Source organism: Mesoplodon densirostris, chromosome 9 (genome assembly GCF_025265405.1).
Source record: "Mesoplodon densirostris isolate mMesDen1 chromosome 9, mMesDen1 primary haplotype, whole genome shotgun sequence".
Classification (NCBI taxonomy): Eukaryota; Metazoa; Chordata; class Mammalia; order Artiodactyla; family Ziphiidae; genus Mesoplodon; species Mesoplodon densirostris.
This window is the reverse complement of record NC_082669.1, coordinates 100,106,044-100,125,638: the sequence shown is the minus strand read 5'-3', so window position 1 is coordinate 100,125,638 and position 19,595 is coordinate 100,106,044. Positions and strand designations below refer to the sequence as shown.

Below are 19,595 nucleotides of genomic sequence, written 5' to 3'. Positions count from 1 at the left end.
GAGAGCTCCCTGCTGAAGGCCCGCTACCATGCAGAAAGCTTTCCTTATGTCCAGCTTAGGCAGACCGATGGAGGACTGGAGACTTGGAAGAAAAGCCACAGAATTACTCAAGCAGCAGGGCGTCCTCTTGAGCTGCGTGTAAAAGGACTGTTCAGTGGCTACCGTGAAACCTTCAAAAGAAGGAAGGGTCATGAGGCCCTAGTGCTGGGGCCGGGTGGGCTTTCAGATGTCTTCGAGAGTTCAGATGGGAGACCAGTGATACGCTCAGGAAACAAGACGATCTAGACCTGCCCCCTCTCGTACGGTAGCCACTAGTACGTGTGGCTGCTGGATGCTTGAAGTGGGGTTAATGCAAATGAGGGGCAGAATTTTGTATTTGATTTGATGTATTATTAACATATAAATAGCCACACATGGCTAGTGGCTACAGTATCAGACAGTTATAGGCACACTTGAAACACCATTGGACTTCAAAAAAAAGCAGAGGTCTGTTGTGGCTGGCAGAGTCAGGGAGGGCTTCCTGGAGGAACGGGCGCCTGGGGTGGGGCTAGGAATAGGAGACGCCCTGTGAGCAGGGCGTCTCAGGGGCCACTCCGGGATTTGAGGGAACACCAAAGGACTTGGAGGATGGGATTAGACTGGGGGTGGGAAAGGGGGAGGGATGGCATTCCAGAAGGAGCAACAGACTGAGCAGGCAGGGGGGAGTGGGTGGGAGGCTCTTGGAGTGGGACGTTGGGGCGGGGAAGGCAAAGTGAGCTCAGAGTTCTCCCTGGACCCAGCAGGCTTGGGACTCGGATCAGGATCTTGAGCTGGGGAGTGCCAGGCATAAGCAGTGTTCTGGGACATTCATTGGTCTGGCTGCTGTATTGTATGCCAAGATCAAGGGTAAATGAGACAAACCTCCAGAGAAAGTCCTGTACCCACGGAGTGCCTCAGGCAGGCAGGGGCCTGCTGTCCTCTGCTCCCAGTTTGCCCCTCCCTCCCTCCAGCCCTAACCATCACACCTTTATGGACATCACCACATCCAGTTCCTCAGCCTTTTGTATTTCAACCCAGCTCATTATTGCTCCCCAGCCAGCAGCTCGCCCCAGTCTCCCTGTTTGTCAGAGGCAATGCCACTCTCTGAATCTAGAAGTTGTTACCATCTGTCATCGTGTCCTTCTTATCTGTCCCCTTACGCCCTCCTGTCCAGGTCTGCAGCCGTGCTGAGGGGCTGTGAATGGGCGCGGAGGAGAGCGCTGCGGGTTGTGTGGGGGGCAGCTGATGCCGTGCAGAGAGGCTGCTGCACGTAGAGGAAAGAGGGAGGGCTTGAGAGTGAGCGAGATCTGGCTTGAACCTCAATTTCTTCACTCTCCGGCGATTCATTCCTTTGTTCATCAGTGTTTGTTGAATGACTGAGTGGGCACATGCCTGGCCTGAAGCTGGGGGCTGGAGCCTCCGACAATGAATAGGACAGTCTCTTGGTCCCTGATCTCAAGGAGTGTGCAGTCCAACTGTGTGACGTCAGGCAAGTTACTTAACCTCTCTGAGCTTTATTTTAGCTCCTCATCTGAAGAATGGGAATCATATAATTTAATCTGAAGAATGGGAATCATATAATTTACTCTGCAGGGTTACTTACTGGGTCCTCTTTGCTGAAGAGGGGAGAGCTACAGCATGGTGAGGCCCAGCCTTGCTGTACAGAGGACAAGAATGATAATAGATAACACAGACTCGGGTTATGTGCCAGGAGCTTAACGATTGACTCAATCCTCACCCCACAAGAAGAGGGAGGAGGTGTGACTGTTATGGTCCCCCTTTTACAGATCAAGGAACTGAGACCCAGAGAGCTTAAGGAACTCGCCCCAGCTCACGCAGAGCCGGGAAGCCACCGCGGGCATCAGGGAACTGGGCTGGGCACCCCTTGCGCCCGGAGCAGCAGGGCTCACCTGAGTCTCAGGACAGGCTTCGAACCGGAACTTGCGCAGGACATGGAACAGCGTCAGCTTGACCTCCAAGAGCCCCAGTTTCACCCCGAGGCAGCTCCGGGGACCTGCCCCGAACGGCAGGTACGTGAAGGGCTGCTGGCGCTGCCGGGCCTCGGCTGTGAACCTACAGGGCAGCATGGTCAGCATTGGCCTGGGTCACCACCTCCCTTCCTGGGGCTTCAGCCACTGGCTCTGACCAAAGGACCCCATCATCTGAGGCCACGCTCCCACCACGTGAGGCCTACACCCCACCTCGGCCTACAGGATCCTGTTTTCCTGGACCGCTCAGTCCCTAAGGCTTTGGAGCTGGTGGCCACGCATCCATGTGCTTTAGTCCGGCTCCCCTCCTCCTGTCCTGCAGAGCCCTAAAGGCACCGCTAAATTGATAGAATCACCTGGAACGTCAGCATTGCTCTCTCTGCCTCTCCTGATGAATTCACTGTGTTGTTAATGAGTTTGCAGGCCCACTAGAATCCAGGACGAAAGTCTCAAAGGAACCACAGCTCTCGCTTCACCCATGGCTCCAACTTCCCCAGTGGCCAGAGGGTGACACTGGCTGGCCGGCATCCCCTTCCTAAGCAGAGTCCCTGGGCACCAGACTCCTCTGGAGGCCATGTCCTGCCAGTTTGTCTCTTGATGCCATGTCGGGCAGCTGTCTCCCTGCCCACACTCACCTTTCTGGTTTAAGCACTGAAACTTGAACCACTGGGGGTGGCAGTATTTGACCCACTGGAAGCTCTTCTTCAGAATGAATTGCCGTATCTGCTACCGAATGACAGCATTTGCCACGTGTGTTCTGTGACAGTAACGCTACGTGACAACCACTATTTTGTAATAGCCAGCTCACTTATTACTACCTCTGGACTTTATGGGCCCAAGAAGCCCTTGACCCACCTTTTCAACATCATATTAATGCACATTTTGTTTTCAAAGGTGATGCTGTAAGCCTTGCAGCTGCTGTTTATGTTTCTTGATATTTACCATAATTCCAGGAGCTGCTGGGCAGCAGAATGTTATTTATCTGGGTCCCACTGCCCATGGTTTCCCAGGGACCAGGTTGTAGAGTTGGGGCCTCATTAACAGGAAGCTGGAGCCCCTAACAGTGGGAACAGAGCTGCAGGCTGGCTAGCCCCCCTATTTGCCAGGAAGCAATCTCCGAAGACTCTGATGAGGAGGGGGTGTAGATGCCTGCTCAGACACTTTAAATTGGGGGTCTAGAAATGAAATCTAGACAGTGGACCAAATCCATGCAGGGGAGAGGAGAGAGGATCCAGGTCTACCATGTTAGGGTAGCTGGTTCTCATGAATTCCTGGAGAAATTGTTGATGCTCTTGTATTGGAACAGGCATTAAGTTTTAAAAAAGGAAACAACATTCTGCTACTTGTTAATGCATTCCTGAAATGTGTCCTTGTTTCTTGGAACAAATAGTGGACACCCATTTGAAATTGCCTTGTTGGGCTTCCCTGGTGGTACGGTGGTTAAGAATCTGCCTGCTGATGCAGGGGACACGGGTTCAAGCCCTGGTCCGGGAAGATCCCACATGCTGCAGAGCAACAAAGCCCGTGCGTCACAACTACTGAGCCTGCGCTCTAGAGCCCGCGAGCCACAACTACTGAGCCCATGTGCCACAACTACTGAAGCCCGCGCGCCTAGAGCCCGTGCTCCACAACAAGAGAAGCCACCGCAATGAGAAGCCTCTGCACCGCACTGAAGAGTAGCCCCGCTCACCGCAACTAGAGGAAGCCTGCGTGCAGCAACGAAGACCGAATGCGGCCAAAAATAAATATAAATAAATTTATTTTTTAAAAAGTTGTCTTGTTACTTGTATGCAGTGCTGTGGAAATGCTAAATCTCTGGATTATGTTTTGGGCTTTTAAAAATGGTACAGTTATTTCCTTTAGAAATTATGCCTAAAAAATGTCTCTCTGACTGCCATGACTTTTGACTTTGGGGGGACTTTACTAAATCTGTGTCTCCTGGCAGGCGCCTCCAATCCCCCCACACTCACGTCCCCCAGGGCCCGTTTGAAGGGGCCAGTCCTCACCTCTCAGGGTCGAAGGTCTCAGGGCGCGGCCAGTGCTCGGGGTCATGGTGCAGGGCGCCCACGGCCATCTCCAGCACGGCGCCCGCGGGGATGCGCTGCCCCAGCACCTCGCAGTCCTGTGCCGCCTCCCGTGTGAACCTGCGGGGACACATGGGTCACCACCGCCTTGAGGTAGAGCAGAGACGGGAGCTCCAGGGCGGCCACGCTGGGGCAAAGGTCTGCAGTGCGGGATGAGGCTGGGGGACAGGAGGACCCGCCTTCTTCCTGGGGTGGCCAGGATAGTGACCCACCCCCCATCCCATCCCTTCTTGGGCCATTCACCCTATGCTGCTCTGGACCCTGCGGTCTCTAGATTCCCCCATTCCTTCCTTCAGCCACCCATCAAGACTGAAGAGCCCATTTTATGCCTGGTGTCGCGGTGCACAGGTGCCTTGGAAGTGGAGGCTTTGCAGGGTTATTCCCCCGGCCACCTCTCCTCCTTCCCATTCCCACTGGGACCTCTTCCCCGCACATACCCCCTCGCTTTACCTACAGGACATTTGGGTTTGAAAATCTGTTCCCCTTCATTGTCTGTGTTGCTATGGAGAACTGCTACTAGAGAGGAAAACATCTTGGTCAGATTATTTATTTTACCAACTTTTACCTAAACTTCTACCATCACCTCCTCTAAGGGATGGGGCTGGGGTGGAGGATGGCAGGGTACCAGGGGTGCCAGTTTTTTCTTTGGATCCTTCTGTATTTCTTAGGTTTTTTTTTTTTTTTTTAAGTAGAAGCATATCATTTTGGTAATATAAATATTTTAAAAATTAAAAACAATCTAGGATGGCTTTTACTTCGGGTTGCAGGACTCGGCTTCCCTAGATATCTCAGAGGAGATACAGTTATTATACTAATTACTGTTATACCCTGTTCCTGCTTATAAAAGAAATTAAGAGTACCAGCAGCTCCTTGCAGCGTTCATCACTCTATTATGAGCCTTTAATATATCAGGAACATGAAAGGCCGGGGCTGTGAGACCCCCCATTCAGATCTGAAGCTACTAATGCAATTACTATGTGCTTGGGGCTAGTCACAAAACACTCCTGCTCAAATCAGAGCGGGCAGGGGGCTCTGATGTGTGCAACCTCAGCTCTGAGCAATCAGGTAAGGATATACTTTGACTTCCTTCTTTTTCCTCTTTACCAGAAATAGCTTGGACCTGGATGCAAGACCCCCTAAAAGCCGGAAAATGGGGGCTTCCCTTCTGTAAGTGGTTGGGCCTCCTATCTGGCTAGACTGCATACAAAGCCAGAAAAATCTGCTGAATTATACTGCCTGGATTCCTGGGTTGACATTAATAACGCTTCAGTGAGAATTGTTACGTTTTCCACAAAAGCCGTGTTGAGTTTTTTATGGATAAAGGTGTCAAGTGTGTTAGCGTTTGGGAAAAGCCAAGCATTTTTCTAAGATTAAAATAATAAAGTAGGGACTTCCCTGGTGGCGCAGTGGTTAAGACTCTGTGCTCCCAATGCAGGGGACCCAGGTTCGAACCCTGGTCAGGGAACTAGATCCCACAGGCATGCCACAACTAAGAGTTTGCATGCCACAGCTAAGGAGCCTGCTTGCTGCAACTAAGGAGCCTGCCTGCCACAACTAAGACCTGGTGCAACCAAATAAATAAATATTTTTAAAAATTAATAAAGTAATGGGACTTCCCTGGTGGTCCATGGTTAAGACTTTGCCTTCCAGTGCAGGGGGCGCGGGTTCGATCCCTGGTTGGGGAGCTAAGATCACACATGCCTCGTGGCCAAAAAACCAAAACATAAAACGGAAGCAGTATTATAACAAATTCACTAAAGACTTAAAAAATGGTCCACATCAAAAAAAGTCTTAGAAAAAATAAAATAATAAAGTAAAATAAAATAAAAAATAAAATTCTCACTGTCTCTATATTCACCCCCAAATCCTATGCCCAGGGCCAAAGCGAATTGGCCTCTTGTCTGGGTGAGAATAATGATGACTTGCCTCTCTCACTTCTGTTGTTTGATAGCAGAAGTCAGCAGAGTGATATGATTAAAAACACCAGTGGAGTAGGTATGGGGAAGGGAGAGTGTGGCTTTCCCGAGACTGGAGCCAGATGGGGTCAGGCCATTCAACTCTAAGCTCTGTGCTTCTTGTTCTTTACTTCATACCTTACACGGCACACTGCCTGCGGGGGTACTACGTTTCTACATCTACTGTCCCACTGATTCTCCCAACACTTCTGGGGTAGGCAGAGCAGGTGTTGTGTGCCCTCTGAACACACAGGAAACAGAAGCCCAGAACAGTCTGGAACTTTCCCAAGATCGCACAGTAAACTAAGGGCAGGACCGAGACTGTCTTGACTTTATGTCTAGACTCACTGTCATTATGGAGCACTGGCTCTATATTTTTATTGGGAATTTTAACAAACTCATCCAGATACTCTGGTTTCTGTCCTGTTCTGTCCTGTCCTGCCCTCCAGATACTCTCAGATCACGAGCATCCTGGTTCCCCAGAGCAACGCCTTCACTGACTTCCTTTTACGCTTTGCTGTTTACAAAGGGTCAGAAGGAGAATTGACTGCAGAATTTTGGGGTTGAAGAGACTGCTGACTTTGTCTCTCAACATATCATCTATACAAGGTCTCATGTGATGAATTCTTGATTGAGTTTAGATCCAGGAAATGATGTGTCTTTGATCCATTTATACACTTTCCTCCCACTAGAGAATATGACTGTTCAACTCAGCTGGTTTCCCTCTCTGCCAGGAGTCTCAGGCACCAAGCCTGACCCCAGTTATTGCCATCTCTGGGGTCCTGTAAAGGATTCTTTCCTTTAAACAGCCTTTGTTCTGTTTTATCACTGAATGTCTTATTTTGAATTTCACGTGTATAGCAGCTGCCCACAGTTCCCTTGGAAGGAAGCTGGTATAAATCATTCAAAAACAAAGATTGGATGACAGTTTGCTCTGAGGCTCCTAAAGAAGTCGCGGAAGGCCTGTGGAATCAGGTCTTAATGCTGGCGTCAGGAGAGCAATGAAGCAGGCCCTGGCGTTCCTCGTCTGCTCCCAGACCAGGAGACTGAAACCATGTGTGCCTGAGGACGATGTGATTTGACTCACACCCCAGGAATTCTCTGTATTGGCTCTGGGTCTGAACATTTTGGACAATATCTACAACCACACTCTCTATGATATTTTCGGTTTGGAATATAATTTTGAGATACCTACAAATCATCCACATTTTCTCTTTTTAAAATGGCAAAAGTTATCTCCATATGGTTTATGTGGTACATTACTTCATAGAGATGCAGAGTGGAATTTATGATATACAGTTAAATGCTTTGTGTCGCTTCTGTTTCTAGAACCTGAAATCTGGCAATGTTTCACTCTCTAAGGGCCTGGGGACCTAAGTGAAGACCCTGTGCTCCATGGGATGCCTCTGAAACCAAGAGTAATCATCAGTTAGACCCATTAAACTTGCCTTCATTGATCAAGCTCCCTTTAATTGTTGCTACAGAAACGGCTGCGTGCCCTGCAAGCGTCACGTAGCTTAAACAATAAGATGTTTGCCGAAGTTGTTTTTCAGGAGCTTGGAGTCAGCTGTGTCTAGTTGGAGCTTGAGCCAGTTAAGACTGATTAAGACCACCGACCCTCCAACTGGGCATGCGCGAGTGTTCGCTCGGTGACCTCTTGACGTCAGAGGGCCCAAAACGCCATCCTCGGAACACGCTAAGGCAGGCGTTTTCTGAACTTGGGTCCCATGGAGAAGCCTGTAGCTTAGCTGCACCTGTGCAGAACTACGATTGCCTCACCTTTTTCTTATCTCCAATCATTACCTTTTCCCATGCTCCCAGGGCCCACCACGCCGCAGCTTTATCCCGTAAATACCCCGAGCCCCTTGCCATCGGGGAGGCAGGTTTGAGATGTGTTCTCCTGTCCGCGCGCTTGGCTGCCTTGTGAATGTCTCTCTTCTCTGCTGACAACCTCAGCATCTCAGCACTTGGCCCGCTATGCGTGGGGCGAACCAGCCTGGTTTGGTAACATCTTGTTTTGGGGGAATTTGAAAGAAGCAGAAGGCCTGATTCCTGCTCTCAAGGCACCTACAGGTTGGTGTGACCGGATGACTGCACACTGGTGAAATGTTGCAGAGCAGCTGAGAATTATCCAAAAATATAATATGAAGTAGAGTTAGCGTGCAAAGTGCTGGGGGAGGAGAGGCAGGGAACGGGTGAGGCCGGCCAGGTTTCCTGGAGTGGTGAGTCTTGGATCGGAGCTCTGAGGAGGGGACGGGTGTGGAGTGTGGAGAATAAGGAGTGTCCCAGGCCTTGGAAGTCCCCCCTGGAACATCAACTCCAAGGGCTGGCATTTTATCTGTTTTGGCTGATTTCCCAGTGCGGGGTACAGAGCAGATGCTCAATAAATAGTTGGTGAATGAATGAATGAACAGACCAGGGGAACAGCAAAAGCCATCTAAGGGCTAGGAGGTCAAAGAGATCGGCTTGGGTTGGGGAGGAAGGTCATGTTAAGAAAAGACCAATGACACTCTGAAAACATGGTTAACATATAGGAATATAGGCCGGACATTTATTGCTAGGGTGACCCTATGTCAGGCATGGCATCCAGTGCTCCAGGGGATTAAAAAACCCAAGTTTCAGGGCTTCCCTGGTGGCACAGTGGTTGAGAGTCCACCTGCCGATGCAGGGGACACAGGTTCGTGTCCCGGTCTGGGAAGATCCCACATGCCGCGGAGCGGCTGGGCCCGTGAGCCATGGCCGCTGAGCCTGCGCGTCCGGAGCCTGTGCTCCGCAATGGGAGAGGCCACAACAGTGAGAGGCCCACGTAACGCAAAACAAAAACAAAACCAAACCCGTTTCAGACCTCGACCTCCAGGAGCTTGGGTCCAACATTCTTCATAACCCAGGTGGTGATAGACTGAGGACTAACAAGGACTCCAAACAGCGATGCTGAAGGGGTCCTGGGGTGCAGGGGCCCTGGGGTATAGACTTACCTGAAAGCCGGTGGGTACATCCTCAAGGTCTCTGCGATCACCATGTCCAGGTAGGGCAGGCCTTTCTGGAGGCTGCAGTACTCAGGGGCCGGCTGATGGAGGGGTGGTGACACAGAATGTTGAGTTAGACCGAGTCACACGGTGTTCTGTCTTTTCCGCTAACTTCAGAGTCCCAGCTCCAATGTTTGCAAAGACTTACATGGAAACCCACAAGATGAAAAGTGATACTACGCAAATTGCATTAGATTAGCACTCTACGGAATATTCTGCATATTCTGTTGTGCCTGTTTCACAGTGCTGTCCGTCACTGAAGATGAGCAGGCCAGGCCTGGGACTGTGGGGCCTTTGAGTGTCAGAGGAGTTTGTAATAAAGCAATGCCAGCAGCTGCGCTGCCAGCATTTACTGAGAGCTGAAGGTCTGGCAGGCTACATACCGTACACACTCCCTTATGAGGAAAGAAATTTTTACATATTGAGATATAGGAAAGCCAATCTGGCTTATACGTGAGTTAACTTGAATTGTATGCTAACTAAAATAGCCTGTTGGTGGCTTACCAAACATACATTGTACATCTGCTTTAATTATTAAAGGAAAGGGCACACTGACCAGAAGTAAAGAATGTCCATGTTAAAAATAGAGATTAAATGCCTCTCTTCCTGGGACACCAATGCTCGCTCTTCTTCAATGATAAGTCTCCCTTCCCAGGTGCCAAGGCCATGTTGATTTGCCGTGTACGTGCTGGTCTCTTTTGTGGTTTGTTTTTTTTTTTCAACCTTGAAGAAATGTAACCCTGACCCGTTTAATGTTCCTTGTTCTGAGAAGATATAAAACTGGGCTGAAAACCCTGCTTCTCCAGAACAGTTTCTCAGAGTAATCTGGGAACTGGGCTTCCAGGCTAGTTCTCAGTTTGGCTCAAATAAAACTCTTTTCTGTTCTTCTTATTGATTGTTTATTGATTATTATTTTTTTTTAATTTATATTTTTTGGCCATGCCACATGGCATGCGGGATCTTAGTTTCCTGACCAGGGATCAAACCCGCACCCCCTGTAGTAGAAGCGTGGAGTCTTAACCACTGGACCACCGGGAATGGCCCTGTTTATTGACTATTTTTGTTGACACTTAATGCTCCAGCAAACCAATGGAACAGCTGTTCTCCCATCTCTTAGATGATGAAACTGAGGCTCAGAGAGGTTGTCACATGGTAGTAATGGGCACATCATAAAGTTAAAAGACCAATAGTAAAATAGCAACAAGAACAGCAACAAAAATTGCCACATCTAGAAAGGATCAATGGTAACAAACCCCCAAAGAGCTACAATAAATCAGTAAGAAAACAAACGCCTCAGAAAAGTGGTCAAAGGAAATAAGGAGACAGAACAAATATGAGTTGCCATGATGAAAAATACAAATTAAACCCATGAGCTTTGGTTTTCACTCATCAGATTGTAAAAAGCTGGTAAATGTTGATTTACCAGCATGTACTAGGGAGGAAGGTGTGGAGAAGAACAGCTCCAGCACCCCGTGTTGGGGAACCCTAGCATCCCCTCGATGACTTCCACTGGGGTGACCCTGTCACTCTCTGGCCCTCACCCCGTGGCCTGAGGAGGAGGTGATGGTGAACTGAGAAACTGGATGTGGGGCTCCCATGTGAGTGGGATGAGTTAGGGTGGGGTTATAGAAGTTTATTAGCTGCTCTGCTAGTTTCCCCAAGGAAGGATTTCCCCCAGATCCTCCCGTCCTCTCTCCCCACTCCCAACAGAGCTTGAGTGAAGTTACCTGCCTGACAGGTGACAGCCTCATCTTTCTAAATCAGTTAATGCTAATCAAAGAGGCATCTTCAGTTTGGGAGGTCGGCTTGCTTCTGTCCTCCCCTCTCAGGACAGCAGGGGGCAGCACTTGGGGGCAAGTCCATCTTGTGGGCCCTGCAGTAGCTGCCACAGGGCTGACCTGCGTAGGCTCTACTCCAGTGGCCATTAGTGATGTGCATAAAATACACAGTATCTTATGCGGGGACAGGAGGGGCAGAGGGGAGAGTGATGGGGCCAGGACACGTGGAGGCTTGACGTCCCTGGTAGATAGCTAATCTATTAGAGTCTAGCCATCAATGTAGTTTGGCCATTAATAATGTGCATAAAATACTGAGTAAAACAAGTCCAGTTGCAGAGAACATGTGCAGTCTAATGTTTACAAATTTGAAGGGCAAAAATGAAAACAGTTGGATTTCCAACGTTCTCCATCTTCATTTCTGGGAACTGTTTCTTTAGAAGGTTATCTTTCGACCCTACACTTCCACCTCCATCCCAGGCCACGAGGGCAGGCCCGATAAACACGTGGCCAAGGAGAGGGGCCCTGTGCTTGGGGTTTAATGCTCTGTGGGTTGCCATCTGGAGATTCTTAATCGTCATGATCTTTGAATGTGTGTTTTGGGAGTGGAGTCTGAGGGGACCATGGAACATGTGCTGGGGGCTTGGAGCCTCCCCACGAGTGGTCCCACCTTGGCCGCCTCCCCAGGATGGGTTCTCAGCTGCCTGCTGTCTTGCCCCTGTGCCTGGGGCCCAGCCCGGCCACCCGTCTCTGCTTTGCCCTTTGACCACGGTTGCCCTCCACCCCCGGCAGGGGCCTGGGCTCAGGCACAGAGAGGGTAGGAATGGGGTGCATTCACCCTGAAGCATCTCGGGGTGGGCACATGTCAACCGTCCCTGCCCCGGGCTGGCAGCACCATGGCTGTGTCGCCCCGGGCAAGCCTCTGCCCACCCCTGGTCCAGGTATAACACGTGTCCTGGCAGAGAGGTTTAAAGATCTCTGAGGGTCACAGCCTACTGTGGGTTGGGGGCTGGGCCTGTGGGAGGGGGGGGGACGCCTGGCTCTGCTTCCCTAGACACTGCCCCAGGATTCATGGGCCCGGTGGCTGGCAGGAGAGAGCAGGGCTCTCCCAGCCCACCCCGTGTCCCCGCCCCCCAGGGCGAGCCCCCTTGGGGAAGCCTGGTGCACCCTCTCATCCTCCTTCCAGTCATCAATAATTTGGTTTGTCTTTGTCTCTTCTGTCCCGTGAGTCACGAAATACAAATTATGTAATTCAGTGATTCTGCATGTGCATTAAATGCTCTGATCTTAACATTTAAAACTGTGGCGTTGCATGATCCAGAGATGAGTGGTAAAATTCGTGCTAATAATGTAAAATTTAGAGTTTTCTTTACTTAGACTGGTATTAAATAGAAAATTTAAAAAACCACTGTGATAATTTGAGAGATGAAAGAAGATAGAACTTTTATATGTACTGTTTTTTTAAAAAATAAATTTATTTATTTTTGGCTGTGTTGCGTCTTTGTTGCTGCATGTGGCTTTCTCTAGTTGCGGCAAGCGGGGGCTGCTGCTCTTTGTTGCAGCGCGTGGGCTTCTCATTGTGGTGTCTTCTCTTGTTGCGGAGCACGGGCTCTAGGCACGCAGACTTCAGTAGTCGTGGCACGTGGGCGCAGTAGTTGTGGCTCGCTGGCTCTAGAGCGCAGGCTCAGTAGTTGTGGCGCACGGGCTTAGTTGCTTGGCGTCATGTGGGATCTTCCCGGACCAGGGCTCGAACCCGTGTCCCCTGCATTGACAGGTGGATTCTTAACCACTGCGCCACCAGGGAAGTCCCTATATGTACTGTTAATGGCACTTTCCCCTGCTTTTTTCATTTTGCGTCAGGTTCGACAAATTATATAGTCAGCCCTACAGGCCACGGTTGATTGGACCAAGAGTGGGCCTCTGATATGAGGGCACCAGCCTGGAATTTGGACCTGAGACAGAGGAAAAAGGACTTTTTCTCCAGCAGGTGGAAGCTGAACATGGGTGAGTTATGATCTGTTGGTGGCCATGTTCTGCCTTGTGGATTAATGAGCAGAAAACACGTTTGCCATGAGAAAGAAGCCATGAGTTAGATGTGTGGAGAAGCAGAGGCAAAAGACAGAGGCCGTTTCCTGGTGTCCTGATTGCCATTTGCTCCTGGCAGGTAGCCCTGTGGGTGGCATCTCAGTACTCTTCCCGTAAGTTCCCTTTATTTATTTTTGGGTGTGTTGGGTCTTCGTTTTTGTGCGAGGGCTTTCTCTAGTTGGGGTGAGCCGGGGCCACTCTTCATCGCGGTGGGCAGGCCTCTCACTGTTGTGGCCTCTCTTATTGCGGAGCACAGGCTCCAGATGCACAGGCTCAGTAGCTGTGGCTTATGGGCCCAGTTGCTCTGCGGCATGTGGGATCTTCCCAGACCAGGGCTCAAACCCGTGTCCCCTGCATTGGCAGGCAGATTCTCAACCACTGCGCCACCAGGGAAGCCCTAAATTCCCATTTTTGACCTAACTTAGTGACAGCTGAATTCTGTTATCTGCAACCAAAGAAGTCTTAACAAATGCAGAAATGTAAACAAAACAGAACGGTGGTACTGTGCACCCAAATATAGAACTATCAATGTATCTCAAAAAGAAAAAGAAACCAGATCTGGGAGTAGCATCCCAAATGAGTCAATGGTATTGGTTCCTTAGACAAAATTGGCTGGGAAGCTGTCAGTACTTGAAAGAGAACTTTTAAAGCTAGGCCAAGGGAAATTTGTATTATAAAGTCAAGTCTTCATTTATTTTCCCCAGATGAGCTTTTCACCACTTCTTAGCTTTGGGCTCAAGATACGCATATCAACATCAGCGTGCTGGTCCAGCAGTTCTTGATGTGGTCGAATATTAGAAGTGACCAGGTGGCTTTTAATATATAAGGATGCTTGAGCCCTGCCCCCCAGGGGTTTGATTGTTGGTCTAAGGTGGGGGCCTGGGTACTAGTTCTGTGCAGCCAAGGGCGTGAGACCACTGCATAAGTCTGTCCGTCTGACCTGCCCCAGTGATCCTCTCTGCTGGAGGCGTGGATGGATGGGCTCGGGGAAGGCGCAGGCCTCTACGTTTTAACCAGATCCAGGTGAGGCAATGCAGTTCAAGCCCCCATGCACTCACGCACCAGTTCACCCCTGGGGACCTGTTTTTGCCCGCCTATAGTTCTTTCAGGAAAATCCGGGATAGGAGCGGGGTTGGGGGGGCGGGTCCTGCACCAATCCTGCCAGCAGAGGGCAGCAAGCGTATGGCAAATGGAGACTCCCTGCGCGGCGGGGCTGCTGCTCAGAATCACAAACTGAACCCAAAAGGACCTTGGAAATCTTGAATCCAAATTCTTCATTATAGAGATGAGCAACGTGAGACCCAGAGAAGAAAGGCTGTGAGCTCAAAGTCACACAGGTAGAATGTGGAGTAGAAAAGCCAAACCCTCAGGGAACACCCACTGGTATCAGGTGCTGGGCTGGGTGTTTGGGATCCCCGAATGAGTACGTCTCTGCTCTGTGGGGAAACAGACTTCTGAGCAAGTCATTGTACTGAACGTGGGTCATGTTACAGAAGGGGCTTTTGCGGGGAGGAGGAGAAGCAGTCCTGTGTGGGAACTCATTTGTTACTTATTCATTCACCTGCAGAGTTGGTGCCTACTGTTGACCAGGCACTGTGCTAGCACTGACGTGTTCTCGGATAGGTTACATTCCGTCTCAGGATGCAAACCGGGGCTGCAGGTTATCGAGTGGTGGGCACAGGTGCTGTGGGACAGCAGACGAGGGGCACACATCCCGGCATTTGGGATCAGGGAAGCTGCCAGGAGGAAGTGATGTCTAAACGGGGATATTTATGATGAATAAGAAAGGCCAGTGAAAAGTAGGTGGGCTTGTTTGGGTGCTGGTTCAAACAAACCCATTCTAAAAACAAAATTATAACGCAATCATGGGCTCTTGGACCCTGAGTGGATATTTGGTGCACTTAGGAAATTATGGTTCATTCGGTTTTTAGTGTGAGGATAGTATGGTGGTCATGTTTTGTTTTGTTTTGCTTTTTTTTTAAAGCATTAAAAAGTTTTTAAATTTTATTTTTGGCTGCATTGGGTCTTCACTGCTGCGCGCGGGCTTTCTCTAGTTGCGGCGAGCGGGGGCTACTCTTCGTTGTGGTGCACGGTCTTCTCATTGTGGTGGCTTCTCTTGTTGCGGAGCACAGGCTCTAGGCGCGCGGGCTTCAGTAGTTGTGGCACGTGGCCTCAGTAGTTGTGGCTCGTGGGCTCTGGAATGCAGGCTCAGTAGCTGTGGCGCGTGGGCTTAGTTGCTCCGCGGCATGTGGGATCTTCCTGGAGCAGGGATTGAATCCATGTCCCCTGCATTGGCAGGTGGATTCTTAACCGCTGAGCCACCAGAGAAGCCCCTGGTTGTCAAGTTTTAGAAAAGAGCCCTTTTCTTATAGAGATATATACTGGAGTGTTTGCAGATGACATGCATACGATGTCTGGGATTTTTTAAACAACGGCAGTGGGGGAGGGCGGGGAAACCGGAGGGGCCGTAGCTTCCATTTGTTGAAGCTGGGTGATGGGTACACAGGTTCTCAGCTATTCTGACAATTTGTACAGGTTAAAGTTTTCCTTCATGAAAAGTTAAGGTGCTAGAGCCAAGTGAGATTTCTTCTAGCTAAGATAGGCTATTTCAAAAATCAATCAATGTAATCCACTACATCGGCAGGCTAAAAAAGAAAATAATGTAATCTTGTAATTTGAGAAAGAAAAAGAAAGATACCTATAGAAGTAGAACTAAATCTGTATTAGTGGTTACTTTCTCCTTGGTGGAAGAAATATAAATTATTTTCTTCATGCTTTTAAAAAAATCAGTTTAACTGGAATAACTATTAATTGCTATTCTGAAAAAATAAAATTTGAAAATACAAATTTAAAAACATGTAAGGTGTTAAATAGAAATTGAAATAGCAATAGTGTGTGGAAGAGCCCATGTAAAGACTCTGAGATGTGTTAAAGAATTAAAAATGGTTGTGTCAGGCTGGCTGACTGGGAGAGCTGCTGTTCTGGGGCATCTTGGAGGATGGAGAACAGCACTCCAGGCACAGGAGAGAGAAAGGCCTCTGTTCAGGGCGACCTGGGCCGGGGCAGACGCGAGTGAACGCAGCGGGCATGGTACCTGATGGGGGGCGTGGCCGTCAAGAAATGAAATGGAAAAGGTGGGTGTGCCGTATGCATGCTGCATATTTTTCTTTGCCGTCCAGCAAAACTAACACTTAAAAATGGGGGTGGGAGTGGAATTTATTTGAAGTGAAAAAGAGAAAGAAAGGGAAGTTTAGTCAAGAAAGTGCTTTTCCTTGGAAGAAAAGGCTGGTGAGCTCACGCCAGATGTTTAAATAGAAGCCGCGTCCTTGCAGGCGGGAGGCCGGGAGCCGGGGCTGAGCTTTGTGCCAGCCCTCCCTGTGCTGTCACCCTCGGCATGCCAGGCCCTCTGTCTGTGCTGCTAAGGGCCAAGGGGGTCTGCTTGCCTGGAGCGTTGGGGGACTCAGGAGGTCTGAGCAGAGTATTTCAAGCCAGTAAGCACTTTAAGCGTCTGGGTTTCCAAAAGATAATGTTAAAAATGGATCCCCTAGGGCTCCCTTGGGAGCCTGTAGCGCAGGCCATGTTACCCAGAATTAGAATTGGGAGGAACCTTAAAATCAACCTGCCTCTCCCCGCAACGAGGATGCCCGTGCAGCCTCTCTCCCTGACCTGGGCCAGGCCTCGGGGTGGTCACCAGGTCTTGCCAGGGATTCTGTCCTGGATCCATTGCCCAGCAGCCCTGGCCTTGGGTCAGTCACCAAGGCAACATCAACAGGTCACCTGGTCTCTAAGTTCCAGGTCATGATGTTTCCCCACCCATCTCTCAGAGCAGAGCCAATGAGATGGTTAAGGTGAAAGGTCTCCGGAAACTAAGGTACCAGACAAGCAGACAGTACTTCTGGTTAAGCATATTTGGAGGCAGGGAGCACGTTTCATCACGAGGCCCTCTGTTCTACGTTTTAAACTGTCCTGTAAGGATGTGTCAAGGAGGCAAGCAATCATACAGTGCTATAGAATTCACCTCAGCTGGGACCGATTCTGTAAAACAAGTAACTGTACTCTTGGAAGGTTGAAAATAATTAATATTGGGAAATACTGACTAACTCTTAAATATTGGGGAAAATAGAAACAAAAAAAGCAAACGGAATCTTTGCCTTGTGGTTTATGTTCTCAATCCAGAGTTCTTTAATTTTCAGGGAGACTTTTTCATCTATATTTGAGTTCTCAGTGGGCAGTCACAGCTAATTTTGTTTCTAAGTTTCTTGGTCTCTTAGTCTTTCTATCATTTATTTTAGGCTCTATAAACCATATTTAAATGCAGCAGCTAAACCTGATGGTTAAGGGAACTCTATGGAAAAATCTACTGATAAATACTTTTAAGTAGGAAATATTGCCCTCGCCTATTAATCTCACTTTGCTACATTTGGAGTTTTGTGTGCCATTTTCTCTGCAAGTTACACACAGACTTACACACAGACACACACACACACACTGAGTCACTCACACCTACACGGACACCTCACACTGGGTGTGTGCTGATATGGAGTCTAAATGAGAAAAAGAAAATTAAAATGTCATTTCTTTCAAAAAGATTTTTCCTGCAGGTTCAGGGACCTAATAGAAAAATTAATATTTTCTTATTTTCCTAAAGGAAATAGAAGCGGGGGGGGGTGGCCTCAGTTTTGTTCCTCCCAAGAAGTAGAAGCATCAGATAGTATTTCTAGGTGCTCACCTGCACGTGCTGGACTTGGTGTTGCATGCAGTGGGCGGGGGCATGCCTGCCCTCACCTGCCCACTAGAAGCTGGGAACTCGCAGTCCCGCGAGACTTGGGGTTCCAGCCGAGGGACAGCGGGGGCAAGACAGCCATGGGAAAAATCGAGGTTTCCACTTGCACTCCTTCTCTGGGGAACACAGACTATTAGATGAAACCCTACCGTGGAAAACCTGGCAACTCTCGCTTTGCCCTTTTGCCCACTGACCCGGGAGAAAAGCCTGCAGTCCCCAGGCCTGGGCTCTTCACAGACCACTTCTTTTTTTTTTTTTTTTTTTTGCGGTATGCGGGCCTCTCACTGTTGTGGCCTCCCCCGTTGCGGAGCACAGGCTCCGGACGCGCAGGCTCCGGACGCGCAGGCTCAGCGGCCATGGCTCACGGGCCCAGCCGCTCCGTACAGACCACTTCTTAAACTGGGGTGCTGGGGTCCTTCCAGCTCTGACTCTTCAGCTTTGACATCCATAGATGTTCTGAGTGAGTTATTTCAGGCCTGGAGCAAGAAGCAATGGGGGAAGGGGGTGGGGCGGGGCGACCCGAGAGGGATGGCATGAGGTGGGTTCCTTTCTCTCAACATGGCTGGCTTGCCTAGCCAATGCCCAGACAGTCCTGTGTGCTGGTCTAAGGAATGTGGCAGATTTAGATGTAGACGGGCATCCCTACCTTAGAAGAGGTAATTAGGAGAGTGTGTATGGCATCTATTTATATCCACTTTCAAAGGAATGAGACAGAACCCATATCACATAAACACAGGGATTATTCCAGGTGCTCTTGTACTCTGAGGCCCAGGCCATTAAGGGATTAGCCACGGTGTCAGCCCTCCCCGCCAACGGCCCTGGGTTCAGCTTTGTTGACGGTGCTGACCCTCCGCTGGAATTCCTGTCTGCAGAGATCTGTGGTCACAATGGTAGCTCCCCTCCTGCAGTACTGTACTGCCTTCTGAAGGATTTTTACATCCCTTATACCATTTGGTCCTCACGACTGCACTGTGAAGCGGCTAGGGCATTTTTGTTGCCTATTTTATAGATGAAGAAAACAGACTCAGAGAGGTTAGTGGCTCGTCCAAGGTCACACAGCTAGTACATGGCAGAGTCAGAACTAAACCCAGATCTTCAGATGCCAAGGGTTTTCCATCATGCGTTGCTGCCTAAACTGCGCTCCCTCTCTCCTTTTATCTCCCCTCCCCCTCCCTTCATTGCTCCCTTACTTTCCTCTGTACATTTTCTGGAAGAATAACATGCACACCAAAAAATAGAACACAAAGAAAAGTGTAGCGCTCAGTGAGTTTTCACAAAGCACACCTGTGTCACCAGCATCCAGATCAAGATGCAAAACATTTCCAGCCCTCAGAAGTCCCCCCATGACCCCTTCCAGTCATAGCCCCCTAAAAGTAACCATTATCCTGACTTCTGACACAAGAGGTTATCTTGCCTTTTAAAAAGCTTTATGTAAATGGAACATCCAGTACGATGGCTTTTGCACCTGCTTTCTTGTGTTCACTGCTGTGTCTTTGAGACTCATCGGTGGTGTGGTGTGAGTTGCAGTGTGTCCATTCCACATCTGTTCATCCTTCCAGCTGTGGATGGACACTTGCGTTGTCCCCAGTTTGGGGGCCATTATGAATAAAGCGAGACATTCTTGTATACGGCTTTCAGTGAACGTAAGTCACGTTTCTGTTGGGTATGTACCTAAGAGTGGAATTGCTGGGTCACAGGGGATGTGTGTGGTCAGGTTTAGTAGATACTGTGAACAGTTTACAAACTGGTGTGTGTACTGCCTAAATTTTAACGGTGAATTAGTTGAAAGGCAGCTCGTTGACACCCATGTCCCCTCTATTTACTGTCACTGTGAGTTCCTCCCTTCTTCCCTCTGCCTGCCCCCTCCAGTGTGCTGGAATG

At 49.4% G+C, this 19,595-nt stretch overlaps 1 protein-coding gene across 1 annotated transcript in view; it reads right to left on the bottom strand.

Annotated features, from left to right (window-relative positions):
- The window catches only part of TBXAS1 (thromboxane A synthase 1), a 161,124-nt gene that overhangs the window by 517 nt on the left and 141,012 nt on the right, over nt 1-19,595 (bottom strand). The window contains exons 10-12 of the mRNA XM_060108022.1: nt 9,021-9,112; nt 4,013-4,150; nt 1,929-2,091 (exon numbers count right to left, since the gene is read on the bottom strand). Of these exons, the coding sequence (XP_059964005.1) occupies nt 1,929-2,091; nt 4,013-4,150; nt 9,021-9,112 (393 nt within the window). The remainder of the gene's footprint in view (nt 1-1,928; nt 2,092-4,012; nt 4,151-9,020; nt 9,113-19,595) is intronic.